At 40.0% G+C, this 26,832-nt stretch overlaps 1 protein-coding gene across 7 annotated transcripts in view; it reads right to left on the bottom strand.

The window, feature by feature from the left end:
* Positions 1–26,832, bottom strand: part of MAP3K20 (mitogen-activated protein kinase kinase kinase 20) — a 133,985-nt gene that overhangs the window by 61,088 nt on the left and 46,065 nt on the right. For all 7 annotated transcript variants that reach the window (XM_065561835.1, XM_042860727.2, XM_065561834.1 and 4 more), the window contains exons 4-8: positions 16,384–16,485; positions 14,231–14,296; positions 11,015–11,043; positions 10,775–10,912; positions 3,302–3,388 (exon numbers count right to left, since the gene is read on the bottom strand). In XM_065561835.1, the coding sequence (XP_065417907.1) occupies positions 3,302–3,388; positions 10,775–10,912; positions 11,015–11,043; positions 14,231–14,296; positions 16,384–16,485 (422 nt within the window). The remainder of the gene's footprint in view (positions 1–3,301; positions 3,389–10,774; positions 10,913–11,014; positions 11,044–14,230; positions 14,297–16,383; positions 16,486–26,832) is intronic.

The raw sequence follows: 26,832 nt of genomic DNA, 5'->3' as shown, positions 1-26,832 counted from the left end.
AATCCAGCAAAATTTTACTAAAATCACTGTTGATATCACAGAGAAATGGAGGAGGCGATGAAGTTAAAAAAATAAAATAAAAGAGAGATTTCTATGAGAACCTTACTCCACAAGATAAGTTTCATGAAGCTTAAGTGGTCAGATTAAGTAATTGTGATATCAGTAGCTCAAAAAAAGAACTCAAGGATCAAAGAGAACTTGTATATTAGGTGGCTGAAGAAGGCCAGTACTAAAACAATTAGCTGCAGGTTACAACCAGGACTGCTACAACAGGGAACCAGTTCTAAATCAATTTGGTTTCCTTTGTAGGGAATTAGAAAGATACCTAAGACAGGCTATCCTAGAGGCAACTTTTAATTTGCAACTCTTTCTCCAGTCTGGAAAGATCCAAACCCAAATCCCACTACATTTGATGAAATGACTATCTTTATCGCATTACATTTATAAGGAGATACCGCTGGGCTCTCAGTTAACTGACTTCAGATGTTTGATACCAACTAAAATAGATATGTAAATACACAACAGAATGGTTCTTCATTGGAGGATCGTGAAGGACCTAGAAATCTGAGAGGCCAAGTTGGAAAAATGATTCTCTAGTGCTATAAACAGGACAGAGGCATAAAGATGATCTAACCAAGATATTATAGTTCCATTCAAACCAACTTGCTACCCCAGGCACTTTGCTGCACTAATTCTGGCACTGCACAAGTAAAGCAGAGCAAGTTGTATCAAATTATACCATTATATTACTGCAACGTGACCTGCAAAGCCATATGAGCCACAGCATGCCAAACTAGGAGTACAACAAATTTGTCTGCATAAGCATTTAAACAAGACAAAAACTGGAAACATGAGATACTCAATAAAGATATTACTGGAGTGTAATCATTAAAATAATGCATTGCTGGTGAAAAAGCTTTCTGCACAGGAAATACACTGAAATTCCTATAGTGCATGAACAAATTGCACTGCCATTTGATACTCGGTCAAGTCATTTGCCTAAAAATATGTCTGCTAGTCTTGCTATGGCATTTGTCTTTAACCCTCACTGTTCACGTAGATGGAAAATAGGTTACCAGGAGACATGTAATAATCAATTACAGCTGTCTTATGTGTGCAGAATGTAATTTGTCAGGCAATATATAGGTAGCATATTCCAAGGCTACCATACCATAATAAAGAAGATATTTCTCAGTACTAATTTGTCATTAGCTAATGCCAACCATAATTTGAGCATTCACATTGGGGGTGAAGCAGGTCTGGATTAAAAAGGAAAATATTAGAGCAGGATGAAATTCACCTTTGTGCAGAGGACCCAAACAAGATCAGGCACCACTGAAGTCATACTTAACCTCTTAGGAACTCCCTTTGCACCGGGTTGATCTTTGCCCTCAGTGAGTATGCTTTAGACTCAGTTCTGCACTGACTTTTAGAGGGAGAAGAATGCAGATTGGATCAACAGTGTGTTTAATTCTGCTCTGAATCACACATATGCAACCCCATTGACACCAATAGGGTTTGCACTGGTTTATTTGAGAGAAGAACCTGCCCCTTTATATTTATTTACTTACTGTGAGAGACATACATTCCATTTTTCTTCTGCTGGAGAAGTGAGGAATAGGAGAGCAAATGAATATTTTGCATGACTGTTATTTTGCAGGACTGTGTTGGGCACATTCAATAGATTGTGATCAGATTCAAAAAATACTGTCAGTGTCAATCCATTTATTGCACCACTTAGGAAGGAAGATTGCATAAGAGGCACCACCATCCTGTTGCAACTATCATCTAGTACTGAGAAGTTCATGAAGGACACTTGTTTTTTTCTTAAGCTTCTTCTGGCTGTAGTAAGGCAGCATGTCATGCCCACATTTTGCTTATAATATATTTTAATAGTTCCTTGCTTTGGAAAACCATGAGGAAATATATTTGTACACTTTAACATCTTTCAACCGAAGATCAGTTCTCTTCACCGAATTTTAAATGGTCTGGTATTGTACGGCAGATCCTGCATAAACCTGTGTACTTGATATGCACAGGAATGCCATATACAGTATACGGAAAAGTTTCTGGTCTCTCTCTCCAAAATAACTTGGCATTAGCTGTATGAGGCTTTTCCCATAGTGGGAGAAGGAATCCTGTTATGTTTCCTGTTCTGATAATATTATTCTGTAGAAGGCTGAGTTCATAAGGCTTCTCTCTATTAATGTAGCATTTCCAACTAATCTGGACATCTCATGTACTTCGACAGGGAGTAGAACCAGTCCAGTTCCCAAACAGAACTAAAAAAAATACAAAGGTGTTTCTCTCTTCATTTGTCTCTCCCTCTGCTATTTAATATTTAACTCGATTTTATTTAAGTATAAAGTATTTTGGGAAATAGTTTGTATAGAAGAATATAAAACTGTATTGTAGAGATACTGGGTTGTATTATAATGTTACCCAAACTTCCACTGTGTCTAGATAGTAGAGGTTTCCTCTTAACTGAGATTTCCATGCTTGTCTGTGTGTGGTATAGTCCCAACTTTAAATGTTTTTTAAATGTAGTTACTGTCTTTGATATCAAAGAACCATGTGTTCAGACATATAGCTCACATGCCCAACTAACTGAAAGCCTCAATTTGTGGGAAGAAGAAAAGCGAGGCTGGGGACACTGTACAAACGGTGTTTACACCACTGAAGTTCTTTTGAAATGGAAAGACTCTGCATGAGGAAGCTTGCAGCTATGCCACAGCCTTGCCAATACCAGTGAGGAGCTCATCTTCAATGTAGTGTTGAACGTAGGTGGCAAAACTGTAATTTCTCTCTTTTTTTTAAACTATTTTTTCTTCTTTTATTTTTGAAATTCTCATCTAAGCGGCAGTTTCTTGTACTATAGTGACTCCTGCTGGGAGAGTTAAGTTGAAGTAGCTGAAGGTCTCTTACAGATATATCAACTCCCGGCCAGTAAAAAGATGTCCTAAACGCAGGAGATGGAGTTAAACTGTTCCCCTACCTTGGACGCAATGGCTTCTTTCATCACTAAGAACAAACCCCTAGGTTTTACAATTGAGACTGAGAAACTAGTACAGTACTTGTACAATTTTTGATCTACAGCATCACGACGTGAAGCTGCAACAATTAGATGTAAAGGGTCCATTCATGAGGAATAACATCACTTTGACCCTTTGTGTTAGCTCCTACTGCTAATCTTTCCATACGCGTGAACTTACTTTCAATTTGAAGAAGATGAAAAAGTCTTTTGCAAAACCCCAATACTGTTTTCTGATCTATGTACCTGAATGTAGAAACGTAGTCTTACCTCGTTTTTTTCCACTACAAGCCAAGCTACTTGTAATCCTTCCAAGCCTTTAAAGGGGACCTCCCTTGTTAGCATCTCCCAGAGAACCTGGAGCAGAAAAAAAGAAAAGAATTTTTATTTCTGTACTTTGTATTTTAAATACATCATTAAACCCTGATACAGCACTATCTGTATCCAATTAATCGGCAACCAGATCCCATTTGCAGTAACTTGGACAAATGTTTGTGTGCAAGATCCTCTCACTAAATTAATTTTAGTATCTCTGTTTTTTCCTCTAAAGCAAAACCAAATAAAAAACTGGATTGTGTGGGGCCCAGTGACTGCAATTTTGTGAAACCCATAGGAAATATTCTCTTCTTTCTTTATACCATAAAATGGTGGTTCAGCCTTGCAAGATAGTGAACTCTTTCTCCCCAACCCCAACTAGACAAACCTTTTCATTATAATAATTCTACATTTTTAAACATTTCTATACAACTACAAATGGCGCCTCTTAGTAATCACTATTTGAGTCAATAAGCTTTTAGCTTCTGATACATGCTTATAACAAAACACCCAATCCAAAATACACTTTTAAAGTAATATAATAATTGTTGCTGTCAACAAGTTTGTGATGATATTAAACTAAGTGGTATCACAGATATCGGATATTAATATTTTATCTTTAATCTCCCTACAACAATAATTTATCTTCAGACATGGGAAGATCTCCTCCATCTGCATACACATGTAACATTTTTGCATATATTGCACCAACTCATTAAATCAAATGAGAAGTGAGAATTTCAACTACTTTGTAAAAATATCAACATCACCAAAAGAGCTAAGAATCAATAAACCCAACTTCTTTTTCTACTGTAGAGACATAATATTGGAGTTCAATAAGTTAAAAGTCACTCTTGTCTCCATTCATACATATATCTACAACACTCGATCTCCATATATGTATCTCTTGATACAGATATAAAGAACTATATAAAAACTTTTTCTTCAGCTCAAAACACAACAAAAAAGGGGCCAACATTTATTGACCACTTAGCCAAAAGTTCCAAGCACCTTGTATAAGTCTTGATATCCCTGCTATTTGGGCTAGTACTCAGGCTTAGTCAAGCCACATCATTTTCAATGAATTATGGCTAACTTTGAAGGTAATTAGTAGGAACATGCAAGAACATTGGCAGACACTGTTCAAGCAGAAAAATCAAATGAACAGGGTGCTATATCAAAAGAGCTGCTGAATAATTCTGTTTGAGCCAGAACCTGATTAGTAAAGGTAAAAGTATCTTAGAAGAAGTCATTGTATAAAAATTTTTCAAGGGAAAGTATTCATACAGGTACCCAGTCCCCTGTATGGCTCAATTCATTCCCTTTAGAAGAAGGAAAATACACCTCAATGTGTTATTCCAGTTACCACACATCTGCTGGTAAGGCTGAGGAAAAGAAGGGAATTTAACTGCAAAATAAGTAACTGATTTGGTGTACCCATGAAGCTCAGGCACCCCACTAAGCAGTCAGCATAAAACAAAAGCCACCCAATTGTGCAGGTGAACAGACTCACAGAACTACCTCATCTATATAACTGTAGGGCTATTGTGCCCTATGTACTACAAAACCCCTCAGGGAATCTCACTAAAGATCACACATCAAATGTATAAGAATGGTTAGAATTGTAAAATATTATTTAAAATTCTTCAGGTGAACAATATTACAGATTGAAATATGTAGGTTTCATACATCACCAAAAGCCTGTAGCCGGAAAAGAAGACAATTTTGCTTTTCTCACACAACAGGTAGTGGTTGTATGTTTCCATTCATGCACATAAGTCAGTACATTTTCCACTGAATTCCTTTATGATGCCATTTTTACTTTTATTTCCATTGTCTTGTACAGCTCACTGGTTTCTTAACCCAACTGTATTAGCTCCAAATACTCCAAACTATACTTCATAACCCAGAAGAGAGCAAGGAATCTGAGAAAAGTAGGAAGAATTCCCTTTTAGTATCCTATTGTTCACTAGTAGCATTAGAAAGCCAAAAGATGAGGAACTTGAGTCCCATAAGTCTTTGTGTTTATTCCAAAAGGTTTACTGAGAACAATGCTTTGTCAGTGATGCCAATTTCATAGTCAAGTCAACAATCTAGATAAAGATTTTCCCACCAAGCTGGAGCTCCGTGGTAACATTTTCATTGCCTTGTTTTTTGTAAGAGTTTCAACACAGTCTTATGAATTGGCTATACTGGACTGTCAATCAAAGTGGAACCAAAACTGCAGAGGGAAGTAGTCTAACTAGACACAGTTCAGAGAACTATACATAAAAGGATTTATGGCAGAGGCTTGCAAATTGTGGTTCCTAGAGAGCTCAGTCTCCTTCTTGTGAACAGATAGAGAGAAAGTGAACATATGGGGAGGAGGGCATGAAATGAAGAGCAAGAGTGTGACTGTCTTTTTCAGAAAGTTTCAAATACTTTCCCAACATTACTTAGTTGCTAAAAATTCCCACTGTTACTCCAAGTTCAGCTCCACTGGGGGCAGTTATGCTGGGAAAACTAGTACAGACAGGATTCCAGGGAGCTGCCGGCAGTTTAAGTACCGTATTGTCTATTGTCTTTGCTCAGAGCAGGTCTACACAACAATGATTAAAATACTGATGGCCACTGGTGACTTGTCTACACAAGAGCTCTGCCCCTTGCTACCACTCTGGCTTTGAAATGGCAGTAGCAACAACAGGGGATTTTTTGTAAAAGAGTCCTCATAAAGACCAGGCCCAGGACAACTTTCATGTTGACTCTAGCACATGTCAACCTCAAAACTATCATGTTTTCTTTTTGTGAAGGGCTTTCTATACATGGAGTTATCTCTGATTAACGCTAAACAGGAACAAGGCACTCTTAATAAGAGTGTCCAAAATGGAGTTTATCAAGGACAGTTAAACTTATTCTGAATAAGGGTGTTCACACAAGGAGTTTATCAATGATTGCTAATCAGGAATAACTGTGTGTTCAGACAAGCCTTAGAAGAGACCACTACACTAGTCAGTAGTGGCTAGGTCTGGAATGTGGATAATGGAAGACCAAATAAATGAGGATATCCCTTTTAATCCACACTACCTGTAAAAGTTTGTTTTCACGGAGAGGGTTTGAGCATAGCAATCAATCCTGAATTTAATTGTTCGAATATTGCTTTTAGAGAGAGAGAGAAATGAAAGAAGGGATTTTGAAGGTGGAATGGGGTCTTCTCAGATCCTCTTTCCTCAGCCTCTTTAAGCTCTGCTGAAGATGTTGGAATGATTCATTCTTCCATCTGATGAGAGCTGTAGATGCTGCCATCCAAAGATACTTAATACTAGCCTTGAGTTAAGCTGGATGAGGTCACATGAAAATGATTCAATGTGGTTTTGAAGTGTTATTTCATATTAAATATATAATTTTAAGATTAATAAAAATAAACGGAAATATATGTAAGGATAAAACTGCTTCACAACTTCTAGGGCTGAGACTGTGCTAAAATGTTCTACACGCCTCCTGTTACCCAGTACATAGACCTCCACTTCAACTAGTTAAAGAGTCTGTGTTATTCACTGGTTACCACTTCATCTGAAAGCTATCAGTATAAAGCCCACATGAGAATGAAATTGGTAAAAAACTCTGAGTGCCAGAAAAGCAGGCTAGGGGAAGTCACAATTTAGTAATTTAAGAAAAGCAAACCATTTTTCATTCTTTCTTCAACTCTTTGGTGAAAAAAACAGGTAGAAAACGGAACACGGATAGTTTTGCACAGCTCTCCTATTGACTTGGACTCATAACCAGGGTTTGAAGAAGTGCAGCAGAAAGGGTGATGGTGTTATGCTACTACAGGTAACAGCCTTTGTATGAGACCTGACAATGATATTAGTCCAGCAACTCTCTGCACCTAGCCAAATAGAAGTTAAAATCCTATAATTCTTTTCAAAAAGAGTATGGGATAACCCCAGTGTGCTGGGCCAACATTCCCTCTAAAAATAAAATAAGTTCTCACATCCAGGGCAATGTGTGAGCTATTGCCAATGGCTGCTGCATTTAACTTCACAGCCTCTACACAACCAGTATTTAATTACTTGCTTTTATAAGTGCTAAAATAGCTCAACTATGAAAGACACTGCATAAACCCTTATAATTAAATACATATACAATATACTCCAAATGGAATTCTGTTGAGCTAGGATAAAATAACTGATGTTCTGAGTGTATTTCTTTACAATTTCAAAACAGCTACGGCTGTTTTAAAGAGTGAACATCATTATTCCACAAGCATTTTCAAAGCAGCTAGACAAGTGAAGAATTATAGTCTGTACAACACATAATGACATTAGAAAGAAACTTGATCTATGTGACTCAAAATTTAGGTTGATAGATTCTGATACTTAGCATCCATTGTTTAGAGTAGCATGGATTTGGTTTAGGAAACGGAGTCATTGGGTGGTTCAGAGAAAATCCAAGACCTATGTTTGTGTCTGGATAAATCAGCTGGAACACTTGGTTTTATTTGTTAGTCGGCCTTATGAAATAATTTACTAAAATCTCAAAGGGAGAATTTGGAAGCCATTTAGCCAATCATGAAGAGCAGAACAAATTACTCTAAATATTGGAATGCAAATCTGAGAGATCCTTTCTAATTCAATATGACCCATTTGCAAATAGGAAAGTTCACCTCACCTGAGGAAAGACTCAGGCCTAAGTGGTGACAGAAATGATTGGTCATTTGATGGGAAGAGGCTCTCTTACATAACAAACAACATTCACAGCCACATAATAGTTTATAGAAAGAAAACCCGGGGGGGGGGGGGGAAATGTAGGGTAGACTACAGATTTTGCAAACAGAACGCCCTTTCCTAGCATCTCACTAGTTTACATTTGAAAAGGATCCTGCTCTTTGTTATCAGAACTTCAGCTGCACTTCAGCTGAAGAAAAACAGATTTGTCTGTCTAGCACAAAGGCCACTGGCAAGTGTTACACTTTGAAAGTGGACTGTTCAAATTTGTTTTTATAGATAAAATCATTGTAAGAGCAAGAGATCTACTTTTTCCAAGGTTTTAATTCTTAGCCTTTAAGCATATTCACTACTAGTCTAAAAGTTTAGTTGAGAAGAATTCCAACTTTCAAAGATATACTAGGACAAATTCTTTGCTAAGTCAGTAATTCCCAGCAGAATATCTGGACCACTGTATTTTGCAGGAGTCTGATTCACCACTGCATTACTCCACGTTTACACCTGAATATCTACATTGAAATCAATGGTGCCAGAGGGGTGGAAAACTGGAATAACATCAGGGTGGATCAGGTCATAGGTGTCTGTGATGGGGTGTCCATCCCACACAGGACTGGAAGGGATTAAGATGGCCAGATAGGGCTATTAACACCACAGGCGGCACCTGGAAGAAGAGCCAAGAAGCTGATTGCAATCAGCTTCAGCTGTGCAGGAAAAGGTGGGGCTTATAAAGCCACAAAGCTGGCAACAGATGGTGCAGGGAAAGGGCAGTCATTCCCTGAGAAGAGAGTGGAGGGTTTGGAGCTGGTACATCCAACATAAGGAGGGGAACAAGGAGTTGTAGGAAGCAGTCCAGAGAAGGAGTAGCGAGGGCTAGGAGAGAAAAGCCCAGAACTGATGGGTTGAGGTTCCTTGGACTGGAACGTGGAGTAGAGGGCGGACCTGGCTTCCCCTACCACCCAGCGAGGGCATGGCATAAACCGGCAGGGCAGCGAATAGGAAGACTGCCTGGGTCACTATGGTAATGACAGGGAATTGAAGGATTGTACCCCGTAAGGGGGAATGCTGAGTGACCTAGCCGGAGGACTAAGTCACAAAGAGAACGCTGCGGTTCCTGGGACAAGAGTGGGGCTGCAGACCTGGAAGAGAGACAATGTGATGGGGTGCGACAACAGAAAGGGGCATCAACCTTGAGAGCTAATCCCCTGAGTGACCAGGAGGAGGTGCCAGACAAACAGTGAGTGGTGCACCCCATGACAGTATTTAAAAATTCTAAAACATTGGTGGTGTCCATATGAGAACATATTAGTCTCCAAAATACATATGAATGATAAAACAGCCATATGGATCACATATTATTATGCACACTGAAGCATCACTATAAGACAACAAGGCATAGGCCAATGTAACTCTGTATACAGATGCAAAACCATTTTGTGGGCAGGTTATTGCATTAAAATATTTCACTAATAGTGAACTGGCTAGCATATGGCTATACTGTAAGTTCTCTGAGTTTTACATATAATCACAGAATTAGCAAATGATCTTTACTGTTTATACATAGGGAAAATAACCAACTAAATGCTCCAAGGGTTTGTGCAATACCTGACTAAGCTGTAACAACTTTTAAACTAGAAAATTCTAGAACTAGCCTGGAATTTCTTTTTTGTTTCTTTTCTATTTGGAACTGAAATGCTTCCCTTCAATAGGAAATATTTTATTGTTTTCAATAACAGCTTACATTAACATTTATGTTTACTAGCTTACATCCTAGTACTGTATGTGTCTTAGCTCAATTAAATCAGACTATAGTTTTGGATTTGCCAACATAGCTTTTTTTCCCTCTTCCATTAGGTCATCACTTTAATGATGAATGAGTAGGGGAGTTGGTTTAAAACATTATTGATTAAGAAAAACCTGACAAAAATGTCAGGAAGGACTTGTTAATTCCTGCCATCTCCTCTCCTTTAACACACTGACACACACACACAACCCTACTTTCTGCTGTACTGTCTGTCAGCTTCAATTGTGGAGCGATGCAGGATTGATTGCAAGGACGCAGAGTAGGAACAGAGTGAAATAATTCCTATATTCCCAAATTTCACTGACATATTTATTTGCTTACAAGCAGTTTTATTCCCTCCCCTTTAAATAAGTGGCAGAACCCACAAAACTTTTACCAACCTTTCTATACAGTGCCTCTCTACCTTTGAGAACAGTTATCAGTTGATTGTAGCAGGCTCTTACAGCAATCTGAGTGGAAGAGTGGTGTAAGACCACTTTTCTTAAACCAACTCCATGACACACAATTGTATGGAAATACTCTAGGCAACCCTCTCTAATAAACTTACTAAAATATAACTTTTTGCTCCTGATAGACTAATATCCATTCCTTTGTAAACACAACACAGCTACAAACTGTAAACTGTTTACTAACTCTTTCCTGTCTCCTGACATAGGTAAAGTATTTTAAATACATTCTGCATTTCACAGATTAGCAAGGCAGCACAATCTAATCAAATACTTATCTTACTAAGCATGCAAGATATTGCTCATACTATCAGTTTTCAGCTTGTAATTATAAAATATATGAAACTGTTTTGAAATGAAATTTTGTGAACTTTCTCTATTGCCCTTATTTACGAACATTATTTTCACATTTTACATTCTACTAACTCAGTTATGCCAGTGCCCCATTAATGCAGAGAAAGAAATGAAAGCAACTCACCACACCATATGAATATGTGTCACATGTTTCAGACACTGGGAGACTCTGGATAACTTCTGGAGCCATCCAAGGGAAGGTACCCACCAAGGACATGTGTGTCGTATGGTGGTGAAACCTTGAAGCACCAAAATCACAGATCTGGCAAAAACAAACAATAAATGCCAACTTCTCATTCATTTGACTTCAAAGATATCACGCAAGGCAGCTGCAAAACCTTCAAAATAATTAAAATATTCCTACCTTTAATACTCCATCAGCAGCTATAACAACTGGAAAATCAAGAAACAAAATGTAAGTAAATTACATTACAAAGAACAATGTATTTTGTTATTAACATCTTAATGGCAAACCAGTTGACATTTTATAAAGAAAAATGATCCCACACTGATCCAGGACTTGAATATATTGACACACACAATTCTCTTGATTTCTTGGGAGGTGTTTGAAGAAGACTTGTCAAATACCTGAAAGTCTATGAATAAACTCTGTAACTGCGTTAGAAAAAAATTCACAAAGAGGTCTATTAATAGTTAGCAAATTAAATTTTCATTTATTAGTAAAGAAACAGAGTACAACTAACTCCTTAGTTATAATTCAATCCTCCCTTACACATTTCCTCAAACACCTTACACAGTTGTAATTGTGGGTACAATGTCATCCACTGTATGTATCCATTTATTGACATTAGCTGCAAATAAGTCGGAGAAAATTCAGTGTGATGTTTGAATTATTTTTCAGTTTCACAGTGACATTTTTCATCAAATACCCTTTCCACAATCACCTTTACCCTAACTTTTACAGCGCATTAGCAAACACAGTGGAACCCGCTTGTAGGCAATGCAGTTAGAGTCAAATTCCACTTACAGTGAAAGTGGAGTGAAAGTCCAGAATTGTTTCAATGGACTTTCAATCCTCTTACACTGAAGTGTCACTTTACTTAGAGTGAAGTTTCTTTCCACTCAAATAGTAAGCTGATAAAGATGTTTAAAAAACTGGGCTCATACCCTCCTGCATAATGTAAAACACCAGACACCCTGCTACTCGAAGGTTTCCTCCACACACCTAGTCAAAATTATTGTTCTGTTTGGTTTACTTTAGAATACCAGGAATGTAAAGTCCAGTCTTTACTGGTTTTGTTGAAAGACCTCTTGGGAAAGATCTCATGTTCAGTGTAAGCGCTAACACCTTAATTGAAGAGGCAGGGGTATTTAACCTTTAACAAAGATGTCCAGTATCTCCAAAATTAATTAGCTATTGAAAAGCTGAATAGTTGCAAACAAAAACAGAAAAATCAAGGAGTTTGACTGAAAAAAAAATTCTCTACTCTCAATTACACATCTCAACCTTCACTCTCTTGCCTCCTATGACATCATCATTTCACTAGTTCTCTAGTCATCAGAGATAAAATCAGGGCAGACAAGATGTGAATTGAATATCTAATGTAAAATATAAGCAGGGCAAAAAGGCATTTTTGGATTTATTTTTTAATAAAAAATGTTCCAGGGATTCATCAACATGAAGCAGCAAAAAACAGTGCAATCTCAGGATTTTTCTGTTGTCTATCACCTTTAAGTGAGTTCCACTGTACCAATCCCTCTTGAAATGCATATAGCAGATGGGTATTAAGTACTCCACCACCTCCCTCTTTTCCTCTGGCTGGCAAGGGAGGAAAGGAGAAGTTGTCATTACTCGTACCACTTGGGAGATGGGGAAAATAGGAATGCCGGGTCCCAGGTTTTGTTGCAGCTCCTTCCCATGTGGAACAAAGAAGATAAAACAAGACCTTGCTGCACACCAATAAGGGTGTGTCCACTCTACAAGAGCAGCTATCCACCACTAGCATAGTTTTCTGTCTCAGTTTGGAGAATCTGTCTTCTAATTTTTATTTATTATTTTTGGCTCGTGTGGACAGGAAAACAGAATCCCTATAACTGCATCAGAGAACACCATTAGGACCTTGTCTACACTAGCATTTTTCTTTGAATTCCCCACTATTTCACTGCCACCAGTGCCCCTCCACTTTGTATTTTAAATTAAATTTGATATTTTGAGGAATACAGATAAATCCCAGGGCAAAGCAAGAGCCCACATCTTTGGAATCCAGAGGTTTTCTATGCTTATTTTGATTTTACATTCAGATTAGGACTTGATGAAGATTAATTCTCATGGCAATAGTAATAAAGCAACGAATACTGATACTAAAGGGTATTTATTAAAAAGTGGATGTTTTGGGTCAATTTTGAGTTAACCAAATTGTGGAAATCATTCAGCACACTAAGAAGTTTCAACTTTTCTTTTGTTTAAAGGCTCTTTTTACTTTCCATGAAAGTTTGTCAGCTGTACCCAGATTTCTCACTAGGTCTCTAAATGTAGTATTCCAAGTCAAAATGTCTCATGCAGCCTTTGACTATATCACCATCTATGACTTCCTAAAATGGTACATTTTGGCACATCTCCACTAAACTTTCATGGAAGCTAAATAAAAATTTTCAGACGGGTAAATTGAAACATATGCTCTGAATGCCTTTTATGCCCTGGTTAGTGGGGATATTCAGCACAAAAAAATAAGCTTACCTCAAAAACTGATGTGAGCCTTGCTCACCCTTAAACAAAGGTAGAAGGAGATTTCTAACTATAAAATCCAAACTACAAATACGGAAAGAAATATCCAATATTTCCCATTACAGTAATCAAGGTTCACAATGATTCCTCCCAGAGATTCACTTTAGCAATAATAGCATCAATGATTAATCAAAGTTTATAAAACAAAATAAATATTTTCTTAAAAAGATACTTAAGAATGAAACTACATCCAGCCATTTCTCCATGATGACATTCTTATACAGCATTTGGTGAATCAGAATAATTTGTAAGCCACTTACTAGTAGTAAATATTTCAATTAAAGTCACTTTTCAGCATGTTTCATAACTGGTCTGGAACTAACCAAGTAAAACAGTTTCATTCAAACCCCACAGCCAATTACACTCTTCAGAAGCACTATCATCTGCAAAAGTTCAATCAATGCTGAAAGAACTACAACATTTTTAGAGAAGATACTGGGCCCGAATCTCAAGTCCATTTCGGCTGTTTTGCACTGTTCATAGCAGTCCTCCACCATCCCTTCCTGGGCCTCAGCATACAGGACATTTCCAGGAAAAAGGGAAAGTACCCTGGCAAACCTTGGCTGCTGGAACAGACTCTGGGAAACAAGGCATAATTTAAAGCAGCACTACAGACTGCTCTGAATTATGCCAGGGACTGGAATGGTGCCCAGATAGCCTCAGGATTTGGGGCAGGGAACACAAAGATGGCTTAGTGCTGTCTTTTCTCTGCCTCAGCTGCGTATCTTAGCTACAGCTGAAGATTTAGCCCTGTATCTCTCGAAGGCTAAAGTTAAACTGTCACATTAACTGAAAGTAGAAATATAGAATCACTTAAGTGTAAGGTTACTTTACCATTTCTAGACTTCAGATCTCTGTGAATTACTTTGACCGGAGCCTCCATATGCAAATAGTGCATTCCTATAGAAAAATGAGGGAAAGTTTTTAAATTATGGTGGCTTAGCAAGCCCACTGCTTGTCAATGCTTGTGTTAATGATGATCTATAGTACATTAGAAGAGGAATGCTGCTTGTCTATGTGATTATTTGCATGTAGAGAGCCCTAAAGTATTTAAAAGTATACATGTAATACAGTGCCATGTACATGAACATAAATAGATGGAGACATCACCCACCCAATATATAATTTTTATGCTCTTATTTCTATTCTTTCATTTCCTATTTTAAATATCTTTAAACATCTAATGCAGGCAGAGCTGGGTGAGTCCTAGATAGGCTTATCAACCAGAAATATGATCTGCGTTCCAACAGTTGGAGGTATTCTGCAACTTGCTCTTGCGTCTAAACATCACACTCAATGTTGGGATTTAAACAATAATTGCATAGAGTTAATCATAATGACAAGCCCAATGCCTTATCTGCTGTACCTTCTTCTAGGGCTTGGAGGATATAAAATGTAACCACTAGCCTTCATTATTCAGATGAAAATATTTAGCGAGTAACTTGGGTATTTTGAGATAAAACTCCCAAAAGGCTGGCACTTACAAACCTTTTAAAAATAGATAAAAATAAATTGTGGTTTAGCCATTTAGTCCCTGGGGCACTGAAATCCTCTAGCATGGACTCCTGAAGAGCCCAATGACTTCTATGGGACCCCACATGTGCACAGGGATCAACACTGACCAATCTGAATGCAGGATCAGGGCCTTAAAGAATTAGCTAGTCTTTGGATGTGTATTTAACAACAAAAAGGGACTAAAAACTGTTTGCTAACACTTTAAGTAATTTAAAAAAAACAGTCAAATTACTTGGGAAATTTTGAAGAGTGTTTTAAAATTTTTGTGTGTGGTACAATACATACAGAATAGCATCCACCTGTCTCAAGTTACTTGGATCATTTCTAATTAAACTGTTCCATTGAGTAGTCTAAGGGCTTGTCTAGACACTAAGGACATGTCTACATTACGGGCTGGATTGACAGGCAGTGATTGATCCAACGGGGGTTGATTTATCGTGTCTAGTCTAGATGCAATAAATCGATTGCCAAGCGCTCTCCCGTCAACTCCGGTACTCCACCAGAACAAGAGACGCAGGCGGAGTCGACAGGGGAGCGTCAGCCATCGACTTACCACAGTGAAGATCTAAGCTATGTTATTCACGTAGCTGAAGTTGCGTAACTTAGATCGAGACACCCCCCGCCCGCCAGTGTAGACCAGCCCTAAAGAAAGTTAAGACAAATTAACTAAAGGTGTGAAGTTAGAGCACATTATTTAAAGTGCATAAAACCCCTGTGTTGGGTGCTCTCATTTAGAAGTAAAGTAGTTTTAGTTTGCTTTAACTAACACGGGAAGGTATTCTGGAATAGCCACTCCTGACTAAGGCTGGGTCTACACTACCCGCCTGAATCGGCGGGTAGAAATTGACCTTTCGGGGATCGATTTATCGCTCCCGTTGGGACGCGACAATCGATCCCCGAATCGACGCTCTTACTCCACCAGTGGAGGTGGGAGTAAGCGCCGTCGATGGGAAGCCGCAGAGGTCGATTTTGCCGCCGTCCCTACAGCGGGGTAAGTCGGCTGCAATACGTCGAATTCAGCTACGCTATTCGCATAGCTGAATTTGCGTATCTTAAATCGACACACACCCCCTGTAGTGAAGATGTAGCCTAACTCCCTTTGGAAGTGGATTAAGCTAATTTGGAATAAGGGACTCTTCTTGGAAAGTGTCCACACAGGAATTTAATCAGGAATAGCTGTTCCACTTAAAATTCAAACCCCACCCACCTTAAACCAAAATTCACTTCTCAGCGTAGGGAAGCTCTTAGTCTTGCTTAAACTAAAGTGCACTAAGGTCACTTTATTTCATCTTAATTTTCCTGACTATCCCTATATAGCCAATATAAGCCATAAACCTAGATATTGACATATCTATGCAATATATTTCTATATACAGTCACTCATGAAAAATATTCTGCTGGGATTTAGAGCCAAAACACAACTAGAAATGATCAATGGGAGGGAGTTATTGTTAGAAATCAGCCTCTCTTACCTTTAGCTATGTCAGTTGCCCAGGTCATCATATGCTCCATATCCATGTCTTCACTTCTGTTGCTATTAATGTAATCATACAATGAGCCAACAGAAGCATATTCTATTAAAAAAGATACATAGCATGTGTCAAAATGTTGCTTCTAAATCAAAAGCTGGGTGATTTACCACCACCGACTGAATCTATTTATAGACAAATGTAATCCTCATATAAAACTCTGCAATAAGACTCTGTGGGTTCAATAGTTAGCAGCAGGTTGTATTCTGCAGGGGTATAAAAGAGAGGCATTTTGTTTTTAATTATCCCCAGACAGGCAAGTAGTGGACTTTAAAATTAAGACAGTAGAAAGGCTCAGCATAAATAGAATTCAGATTAGCCAGATCAGGAGCTTGACAAGTATTTGGGGACAGGTATATCGGGATGGTTAAAAAAAAAGTTTGATGAGCACAGTTCTGCTCAGAAAAACAACTATGTAAAAATGTCACCTGCTCATTTGCATATTCAGAATTTCATCTACTGACTTGAGGGACTAAAATAAGTTGTACTGCTTTTCTCTGTTCTTATCCCTGCAGAACCAACACTGCTAAGAAAGCAAGGTGGATTCTATTCCTTCTTGTTCATTGTCAACAGAATTATTTACAAAGTACTTTGTTCGGAACAATGTCATCTGTGCAAACCCATTAACAGAAGTGTGGTTGCACAGGTGTAACTAAGGGTATGTCTACACCACAGTTGGAGGTCTATCTGCAGCATGTGTAGACATACACAAGCCAGCTTCGAACTAGCTAGTCCAGGTACCAACTGCAGTGAAGCCATGGCAGCATGGGCTAGCTGCCCAAGTACAAGCCCCGCAGTGAATCTGGGTACGGTCTCTGGCAGCTAGCGCATGCTGCAGTTGCCACCTAAGCTAGCTAAATCAACGCTAGTTCAGACATGTCTACACATGCTGCAATCACATCTCCAATTGCAGTGAAGACATACACCCCAAGGGCTAATTTGGCCTGTAGGGCTCTTTATTGTTGGTGATGATGTGTGTGATGGAGAGAATCCACTTTGACTTTCAGAGCCCAGGCTGAGTTTGCAGGGCTAGAAAAATCAATCTATTTACTGCAAACTGAGCACAACTGATTCCAAAGTCACAAATACAAACTTGGAACTCCACAGTGCCATTTGATAGTAATTTTTCAGTACTTTAAATCATAAAGTTGTTCTTCATGGGAACACAGGATTTGCCATTCTTGATCAGATTACTGGTTCGTCAAATGGACTCCAGCAGTGTCCAATATTTAGTGCTTCAGAGGAAGGTGGACACTCGTCATCACTGTATTATTGTGAAACGTTGTACATGAGGGAGGGCAAAACAGTCCATCACAAAGTAGGAGATAATCTACTTTACTTACTGTCTAAAAATATATGAGTCAAGTATTAGAATATGACCTTAAATTAGGTTTTTTGGGGGGAGGGAAAACAGGAGAGTCAGATAAGTAGAAAGAGAAATTTTTGTTAAGAAAAAAATGGTCTAATGTTGAAGTGCTGTGGCCAAATTTTCACCTGTTCTAGGATAGGCTTGGTGTGAGAAATGTGGGGACGGGAGAAGCTGTCAGGAACAAGTTCTGCCTCCCTGATTTTCCTGGAGCAATTGTGCCTGCCCTGCCCATTGGCATACGTTGGAGCAGCTTAGGGGCTGCTGTAACTTCTGACAACTGGTTATGGTTGCTATGACACTATATCCTAGTAGTGAATTAAGCAGACACTACATCTCACCCGCTCCCAGCCTCTATGTCAGGATGTATAGGGGCAGATGATGTAGGACCCAGCTACACCACTTTAAACCAGCTGAGAACTTCCCTACACCAGGGAAATCATCAGCTGGTCTCTTAGAGCCAGATTCCACCACTTTAAACCACCTGACTAGTGCAAAGTGGCCAGAACCTCGGTATGTAAGCACAACTTCTAGGCCATGTCTATACTGCAAAGTTCAGTCAATGAAAATTATGTTGGCATACAATCACTGAAGTCTGTATATCGCTCAGATGTATGCATGCTTGGCTTCCTGTGTCAGCGCTCCCCATACTCACCAGGAGTGCTTGTGTCGATGCAAAGTGCGGTGCACTGGATAGATATCCCAGCGTGCCCCACACTGCTGTGTGGCGCAGTGCCTTTTGGGACCTTTTCACAGTGCTTTGTGGGATAGTAGCAAAGTGCCCAGGAATTTCTGGGAGCTACAGGTCAAGTTCCTAACATGCAGGTTTCTATATCCCATACTACCTGCCACATCCAATAATTTTTCAAAACTCCCACAGTCCCACGCAGCACTTTTTGGTCTCCACCATCACTCTGACAGAAGCATGGAGCCTGCAGAGCTCATCACAGTTCTTATGTGCGTTGCTAATACATCCAGGAAGCATCATTGTCCAGTATGTGCACAGCTTGAGGAAGTACTGCTACTATTAGGACTGAGATGAGAACAATGTGGAGATGTTTGAGCACAATAACTAGAAGCTAATGGGCACAGTGAAAAAACCTTCCAGGTTGCTGCTGGCATTTTTGGAGCAGCTTCACCTGGTAGACAGTGAGTCCCGACTGTTGGAACTGCATTGTCATAATGCACATTTAAAATGATGAGCACTGGCTGTAAAACTTTTGAATGCAAAAGGCCACATTCTTGGACCTGCATGCCGAGTTCGCCCCAGCCCTTCAGCACAGGGACACCAGAATGAGAGCTGCATTGACAGTGGAGAAGAGTGTGGCACTTGCACTCTGGAAGCTTGCAGCACTGAATTGCTATTGGTCAGTGGGAAATCATTTTGGAGCTGGAAAACCCAGAGTTTGGGCCATAGTGATGGAAGTTTGTAGAGCCATTAAATGTCTCCTGCTATATCGGACTGTGACACTCGGCAATGTGCAGAACATCACAGATGGATCTGCAGCAATGGGGTTCCCAAACTACGGTAGGGTGATAGGTAGCAGGCATATCACTATTTTGGGACCAACCCACCTTGCTACAGAGCACATCAACAGAAAAGGCCACTTTTCCATCATCATAAAAGCGCTCATGATCATCAGGGACATTTCACAGATAACAATGTAGGCTTGTCAGTGAAGGTGCATGACACACACATTTTTAAGAACACAGAACTATTCAGAGAACTGTAACCAGGGACATTCTTCCCCGACTGGCAGATTACCATTGGCAATATTGAAATGTCAATAGTGACCCTTACTCCCCCTACTCATGAAGCTGTGCACTGGCCACCTCGACAGCACCAAGGAAAGATTCAAATACTGTCTCATCAGGTGCCCCATGACTGTTGAATGTGCTTTTGGTAGATTGAAGGGACGCTGGATTGGATCTCAATAGATTGGATCTCAGCAAGAAAAACACCCCAATGGTTATAGCTGCATGTTGTGACCTACGTAATATCTGTGAGGTGAAGGGAAAAAGGCTACCACCAGTGCTGTGCAGTTGAGGGAGGCTTTAAAAGAGCATGTCAAGAGTCAGCCATAGCACAGCTTTCATGAAATAGTGTCTGTCGTGTGTTTTAGATTATATATTGGTTTGGTCCAAGCCTGCCACTATGAATTCTGGAACGCTTGATGTACATTGTGTCTTTGCCTCCCATTAGGTGTTTTGCAGTGCCTGGTGTGAACTAATAAAGATACTGAGACTTTCCAAAAACTATGTGGAAAATAGCAGTTAACCAAATTAAAGTGCAAACAAAGACATACAAGGCTATTTTTTTTTTTACCAGCACTGTTAAGAGGGGGAAACACAGTTTACAAAACCAGGTGAAAATGGAAGTAAACAATAAAGATTTATGTCCATGTAAGTAAACAGTAGTTCAATGTAGTCCGTTGTGACTACTAGTTTTCTCAGGTCGGTATGTGTGTAGCTTTGGTTCTCCTTGTTGTCCCCCGGTTGGAGTGGTAGGTGTAAGGACATACACTGTGGTGCCATGTGGTATGGTGGGAGTTGTTGGGGGCAGGGACCATGCAGTTCTCCAAGGACTGCAAAGGCTGCTGGGTCTGGGATCTCTGGGCCTGTAGGTCAACCATGCTCTGCAACATTTGTGTTTGTTGCCTGAGCAACCCCATTACGTCCTGGTACGTTTCCTGATGCACCTCTTGGTTCTTTTGCATCTTCTGCAGCAACCACCCTCTCCATTCTCAGTCTTTCTCCTTGTTCCCGTTCTGAAGGGCACTGCCAAGCCCTTTGATCATGGTCCAAGGCAACTGTGGCTGGGAGGATGGATCTTGCATAACCTACACTCCTTAATCCTCTTCCTTCTCCTCTTGATCAGGGTCAGATGTTCAGTGCGGGGGAACCCTCAAGGCCATCACACCAGAAGCTGCTGATAAAACCAGACAGATACACCATTAGATTTATAGTCACAATGGAAAAGAAAAGCTAAGTCTCAAAACTGCCTTATGTCATTCCCATAAACACTTTTAATAAGAAATGCTTTATTGGCACTGTGGCTTTGGAGAGCCTCACTACAGCACCACTCTATCTCAAACCATGGTGAGTATGGAGGAGTCGGAGCAGGGGGTGTTCTGTTCCATGTTGCTATGAAGTTTAGTGTTACACCCCCTCCATCCCCTCTGGTACAGGTATAGGGAAATGGCAGGGAATATACTGGCACTAGTTTAATAGCAAAAGGGGAGGGTAAAAAGAGGGAAGATAGGAGCACTCACTTAGCACAAAAGCAAGATGTTAAGGACAATATTAATCAAGGATCCAAAGGACATGAAGAGAAGAAATTCTTGAATTGCCTTTACACCGATGCTAAGAACCTGGGTAACAAAAAAGAGGAACTGGAATTGCCCGTTTATGAGCATAAATTCAGTCTAGCGGTTCTTACTGAAACCTGATGGGATGATTTGCACAACTGGAATGTTAAAATCAATGGCTATAACCTATTTAGGAAGGATTGAGTAGGCAAATGGAGAGCGGGAGTGGCACTCTATGACCAAAATGGCATTACCTCTTTCTGAGTCACTGGTAACTTGGAAGAAAATTATCTTGAATGCTTACAAATCAATGTCCTAACAGACAAAACACAAGATGGGCTATTGGTTGGTGTCTGCTACAAACCACCAAATCACACTAGGGAACAGGATGGCTTTCTCCTTACACACTTATCTATAATTTGTAGGAAAAACAACTGCATCATCCTGGGGGATTTCAATCTGAGTGACATATGTAGGAGGTCCCATGCTGCCAATACTAAAACACCCTTAGAATTTCTAAACATTATAGCTGACAATTTCCTAACCAAGTGTTGCAGTCAATGCCGAGGAATTTTTTGAGACTTTGTCCTAACAGATAAATAAGAACTGATCACACAACGAAAAATTAATGGCAGGAGTATAGGTAGCAGCTAGTGACGAACAAACATAAAAAGGTCTCATTTAAATATAATACATTGTCATTGAATATTGACAAAATGTACAAGTGCTTATTCACAGATGCTAGAAGTCTACATACTAAGATGAGTGAACTACAGTGCCTGACATTAAATGGGAATATTGATATAACAGGCATCACAGAAACTTAGTGGAATGAAGGTAATCAATGGGACATGGTAATACCAAGGTACAAAACATATAGGAATGACAGAGTAAGTCATGCTGGTGGGAGAATAGCGCTATATATGAAAAAAAAGCATAGAGCCAAATAAAGTAAATATCTTAAATGAATCAAACTGTACCACAGAAACTCTATGGATAGAAATTCCATTCTTGAACAACAAGAATATAGCAGTAAGAAGATACTACTGACCAGGATGGTGATGGTGATTGTGAAATGCTCAGAGAGATTAGAAAGGCTACAAAGGCAGAAAACACAATAATAATGGGGGATTTCAACTATCCTATTGACTGGGTAAATGTCATCTCAGGAAGAGATGCAGAATAAAATTTATAGACATATTAAATGACTGCTATCTGGACCAGCTTGTCCTAGAATTCACAAGGGGAGAGGCAAATCTTGATTTAGTCATAAGTGGAACGCAGGATCTGATCCAAGAGGTGAATATAGCTGAACCGCTCCATAACAGCAACCATAATGTAATTAAATTTAATATCCTGTTGGGGAGGAAATGCTAAAGAATCCCACCACGGTAGCATTTCACTTCAAAAATGAGGAAGCTAGTTAAACGGAAATTAAAAAGAACAGTTGCAAGGGTGCACTGTGTGCCGACTGCATGGAGACAATTTAAAAACACCGTAACAGAGGCTCAAACTAAATGTATACCACAAATAAAAAACACAGTAAGATAAAAAAAATTCCAGCATAGTTAAACAGAGTAAAACAGGTGGTAAGAGGCAAAAAGACATCCTTTAAAAATTGGAAGTCAAATCTTAGTAAGGAAAACAGAAAAGGAGCATCAATTCTGGCAAGTTAAGCAAAAAAGCTTAATAAGGCAGGCCAAGAAAGAACTGGAATACTGAGGTGCTAAAGGAGCACTCAAGAAAGACAAGGCTATTGTGGAGAAGCTAATGAATTCTTTGCATTAGTATTCAGTGCAGAGGATTTGGGGGAGATCCCCATAGTTGAGTCATTCTTTTTAGGTAACAAATCTGAGGAACTGTCCTAGATTGAGGTGTCATTAGAGGTGGTTTTGGAACAAATTGATAAATTAAACAGTAATAAGTCACCAGGACCAGATGGTATTCACTCAAGACTTCAGAAGCAACTCAAATATGACATTGCAGAACTACTAACTCTGGTATGTAATCTATCATTTAAATCAGGCTCTGTACCAGATGACTGGATGGTAGCTAATGTAACACCTATTTTTAAAAAAGCCTTCTGACCGCTAATTGCCAGGATCGCTTCTGTAAGCCTAACTTCAGTACCAGGCAAACTGGTTGAAAATAAAGTAAAGAACAGAATCATCAGATACACAGATAAACACGATATGTTGGGGACGAGTCAACATGGCTTTTGTAAAGGGAAATCATGCCACACCAATCTATTAGAATTGTTTGAGGGATACAGTGTACTTGGACTTTCAGAAAGCCTTTGACAAGGTGCCTCACCAAAGGGTCTTAAGCAAAGTAAGCTGTCATGGGATAAGAAGGAAGGTCCTCTGATGGATCAGTAACTAGTTAAAAGATAGGAAACAAAGGGTAAGAATAAATGACCATTTTTCACAACGGAGAGAGGTAAATAGCTGGGTCCCTCAAAGACAATGGTGGGCAACCTGCGCCCCATCAGAGTAATCGGATTGTGGGCCGCGAGACAATGTAATTGTAAATGGGGAATCATTATCGAGCTGATGTGTTTCCAGCAGTGTTTCCAATGGGGACCGGTTCTTGGCCCTATGTTATTTAACATTTTTATCAATGACCTGGAAGAAAACATAAAATCATCCCTGATAAAGTTTGCAAATGACACAACAACTGCAGAGTGATAAATAATGAAGAGGACAGGTCACTGATTCAAAGTGATCTGGATTGCTTGGTAAAGTGGGCAAGCAAACAATATGTGCTTAATATGGCTAAATATAAAGGTATACATCTACAAATAAGTTTTATAGGCTATGCTTATAGGATGGGGGCATCTATCTGGAGAAGCGGTGCCCCTGAAAAAGATCGGAGGATGGTGGTGGATAATCAGCTGAACATGGGTTCCCATTGTGATGCTGTGGCCGAAAGAGCTAATGTGATCCTAGCATGTATAAATAGGGGAATCTCGAGTAGGAGTAGAGAGGTTATTTTATGTCTATATTTGGCACTGGTGTGACTGCTACTAGAATACTGTGTTCAGTTCTGGTGCCCATAATTCAAGAAGGAGATCAGACTAGATAATGACAATGGTCCCTTCTGGCCTTGGCATCTATGAATTTTCACAGGAAGGGGTTTATTTTGGCTGATCTCATTCCTGAGGGTCACAAAGACAGAGCTCCCGGCTGCAGTTGGCATCCCAAAGCTGCCCAGATGTGTGTGCTGCCAGCCTGTTTATGTCAATGGTACAAGCTGAATTCACCACAGTGTGGCATGGGAAAGTTTCCTATCTCAGGGGAAGAAATTAAGCTGCCACCCCTAGAAATCTTTGGGAGAGGATGGCAGAGTATTTCCATGAAAGTTATCAAGATTTCTCAAGAGGATAGAAGAGAAATCCTATTCTGATAAACAGAGTACTCTGCATGGCAAACAGTCTAGCCCAACAAGCCAAAGAATTGAAAAGCTGATGTGTCGCCAACTCTACCTATTCTGATAGGGACTGTGTAACTGAAATACCATAAAACCCTTCTTAGGATTTATTCCCTAACATAATACAAGTAAGCAACAAAAAGTCAATACTTTTGTCAAATACAGGAGAGAAGCAGGGAGCGAGATAAGGTTTTAGAGAAGGAAAAGTAGAAAAACAAAACAAAAAAAACACACGCAAGGAATAATGCACGTAAACACTTACCCAAGCTCCCTTCCCCTTCTCCTCAGCGGGCTCATCTGTACTTGTCTGGCAGGACTGGCTATTCTTCTGCAGAGTTTCAAACTGGTTCTGGAACATGGTTTGAGTCCCCCACCGTGTTTCCTCTCTTCTCTTCCGCCATGCTGTTCATGGCAGGAGCATCTATCTCTGGCACCTCCAAGGTATCCAAACTTGTCTGCAAGGTGCTGGTTGGGATTCTACCAAGTATGGCAAGGAGTTCATTGTAAAAGTGGCAGGTCTGCAGGGCAGCAGCAGATTTCTTGTTGCCCTCCTTCGCTTTGTGGTATGTTTGGCATAGTTCCTTCACTTTCATGTGGCACTGCTGTTGATCCCTGTAATGCCCCTTTGCCGCTGGCCCTCTGCTTCCTGCTGCTCCCATTGGCAAACTACGGCCACTGGGAGCTGCGGGGGGCCGTGCCTGCGGACAGTCAACGTCAGCAAAATGTCTCACCACTCACAATCAGATTACCTAGATGGGCTGCAGGTTGCCCACCACTGGGCCAGAGGTTGATGAACTAATGACAGCAATCAACCCATCTTCTGGGAACAGTTAAAGGACAGAAAGGAAGTGAAAAGGGAAGGCTGGCCAGAGCCGCAGGGTAGAGGATCTCACGATAAAGTCTTGCCTCTCCATTCCCAGAGAATGGACTATTGGGGAAGTTTACATTCAATTGTACGTTGCTGCACAAGGGACTGTACTGGTGAAGTGGTAGATAACACACTGGTACTTGTAAACTCGGAAGTGTCCAAACTGTTTGTGGTGATCCAAAGGGTGAGAAGGGGGCCTGTTACAGTGCCCCTAACAAAATACAATAAGGTGACCAACCAGATACAACCTATCCCCAGTGGCTGTTACAGATAGACTGGTCACCAGGTCAGACAAAGATATAGAGGAGGGAAAAAGGCGCTTTAATGTCTTTTTTTTTTTTTTAAATAAATAGAGCATTTATAATTTGAACTATGTAGCAAATATAGTCAAATTGCTATTTTTTCCTCTTTTTATATTTTGGCACTACCTCAACCTAGAAAAGTAAGTGTATGAATATATTTAAATGTTTTCCACCAAAGAAAGTACCATACAAATAAACACACAATTTCCCCTGATTATTGTTTCTGAATTATTTTAACAATTAGAAGTCACTTAAAAAGATATATTTTATTAAACATTACACAGTGCAAGTGTAAGTTCTGTCACATTCCTTTATCATTCTACTAGATAAACATTTTTACCTACTACTAATTCATTTAGTCTCTAAATACAATATCATGTATCTGGCAACCTAGCATTATAAGCAGTAGACTAATCTTAGAAAACAAACTACACATATAAATGGTACAGGAGAACTTTAAAGCCTTAAGGCTTGTCTATACGGTCAGGGCCGGCTCTGGCTTTTTGGCCGCCCCAAGCAAAAGAAAAAAACCAAAACAAAAAAAAAACGGGGTGGCCAGAACGGCAAAGCAAAAAAAAAAAAAAAACCTGCGACGCGGCTGGAGCGCGGGTGCCGGCTTGGGGGAGGGGGGGCGTGGGGGAGGAAGCGGGCGGGAGAGAGAGAGAGAAGGGGGCGGCCAGGGCTACAGCAGGGGTGCTGCCACGCGGCCCTTCCCGCTGCGCCACCTCCTGCCGCCTGCCACGAGGGCTCCGCTCCGGTCGGCAGGGAGAGAAGAAAGAGGACTGCCCTGCAGGGCGCTCTGGTTCTCCGCGCCACCACCCCCTACAGGGCGGCCGGAGCAGAACAAAAAAAAAAAAGCAGCCTAGGATTGGGCAGAATGCCGCCTCGAACAATCTGCCGCCCCAAGCACCAGCTTGCTCAGCTGGTGCCTGGAGCCGGCCCTGTATACGGTACTTTAAACTGCACCAGAGGGATGTAAATTTTAGCCTGCACTAACATGTTGTGCACTGCTGGCATGCACTAAAAGCTCCCTAGCACATGTTAATGTAGTCCCATTTCAAACAGTACTGTATTAATGTGCTCTAGGGAACTTTTAGTGCATACTAGCAGGATCCACAT

This window comes from Chrysemys picta, chromosome 11 (genome assembly GCF_011386835.1).
Source record: "Chrysemys picta bellii isolate R12L10 chromosome 11, ASM1138683v2, whole genome shotgun sequence".
In the NCBI taxonomy this organism is placed as follows: domain Eukaryota; kingdom Metazoa; phylum Chordata; order Testudines; family Emydidae; genus Chrysemys; species Chrysemys picta.
Note: the sequence above shows the minus strand (reverse complement) of the source record. Positions and strands in the feature narration are given on the sequence as shown.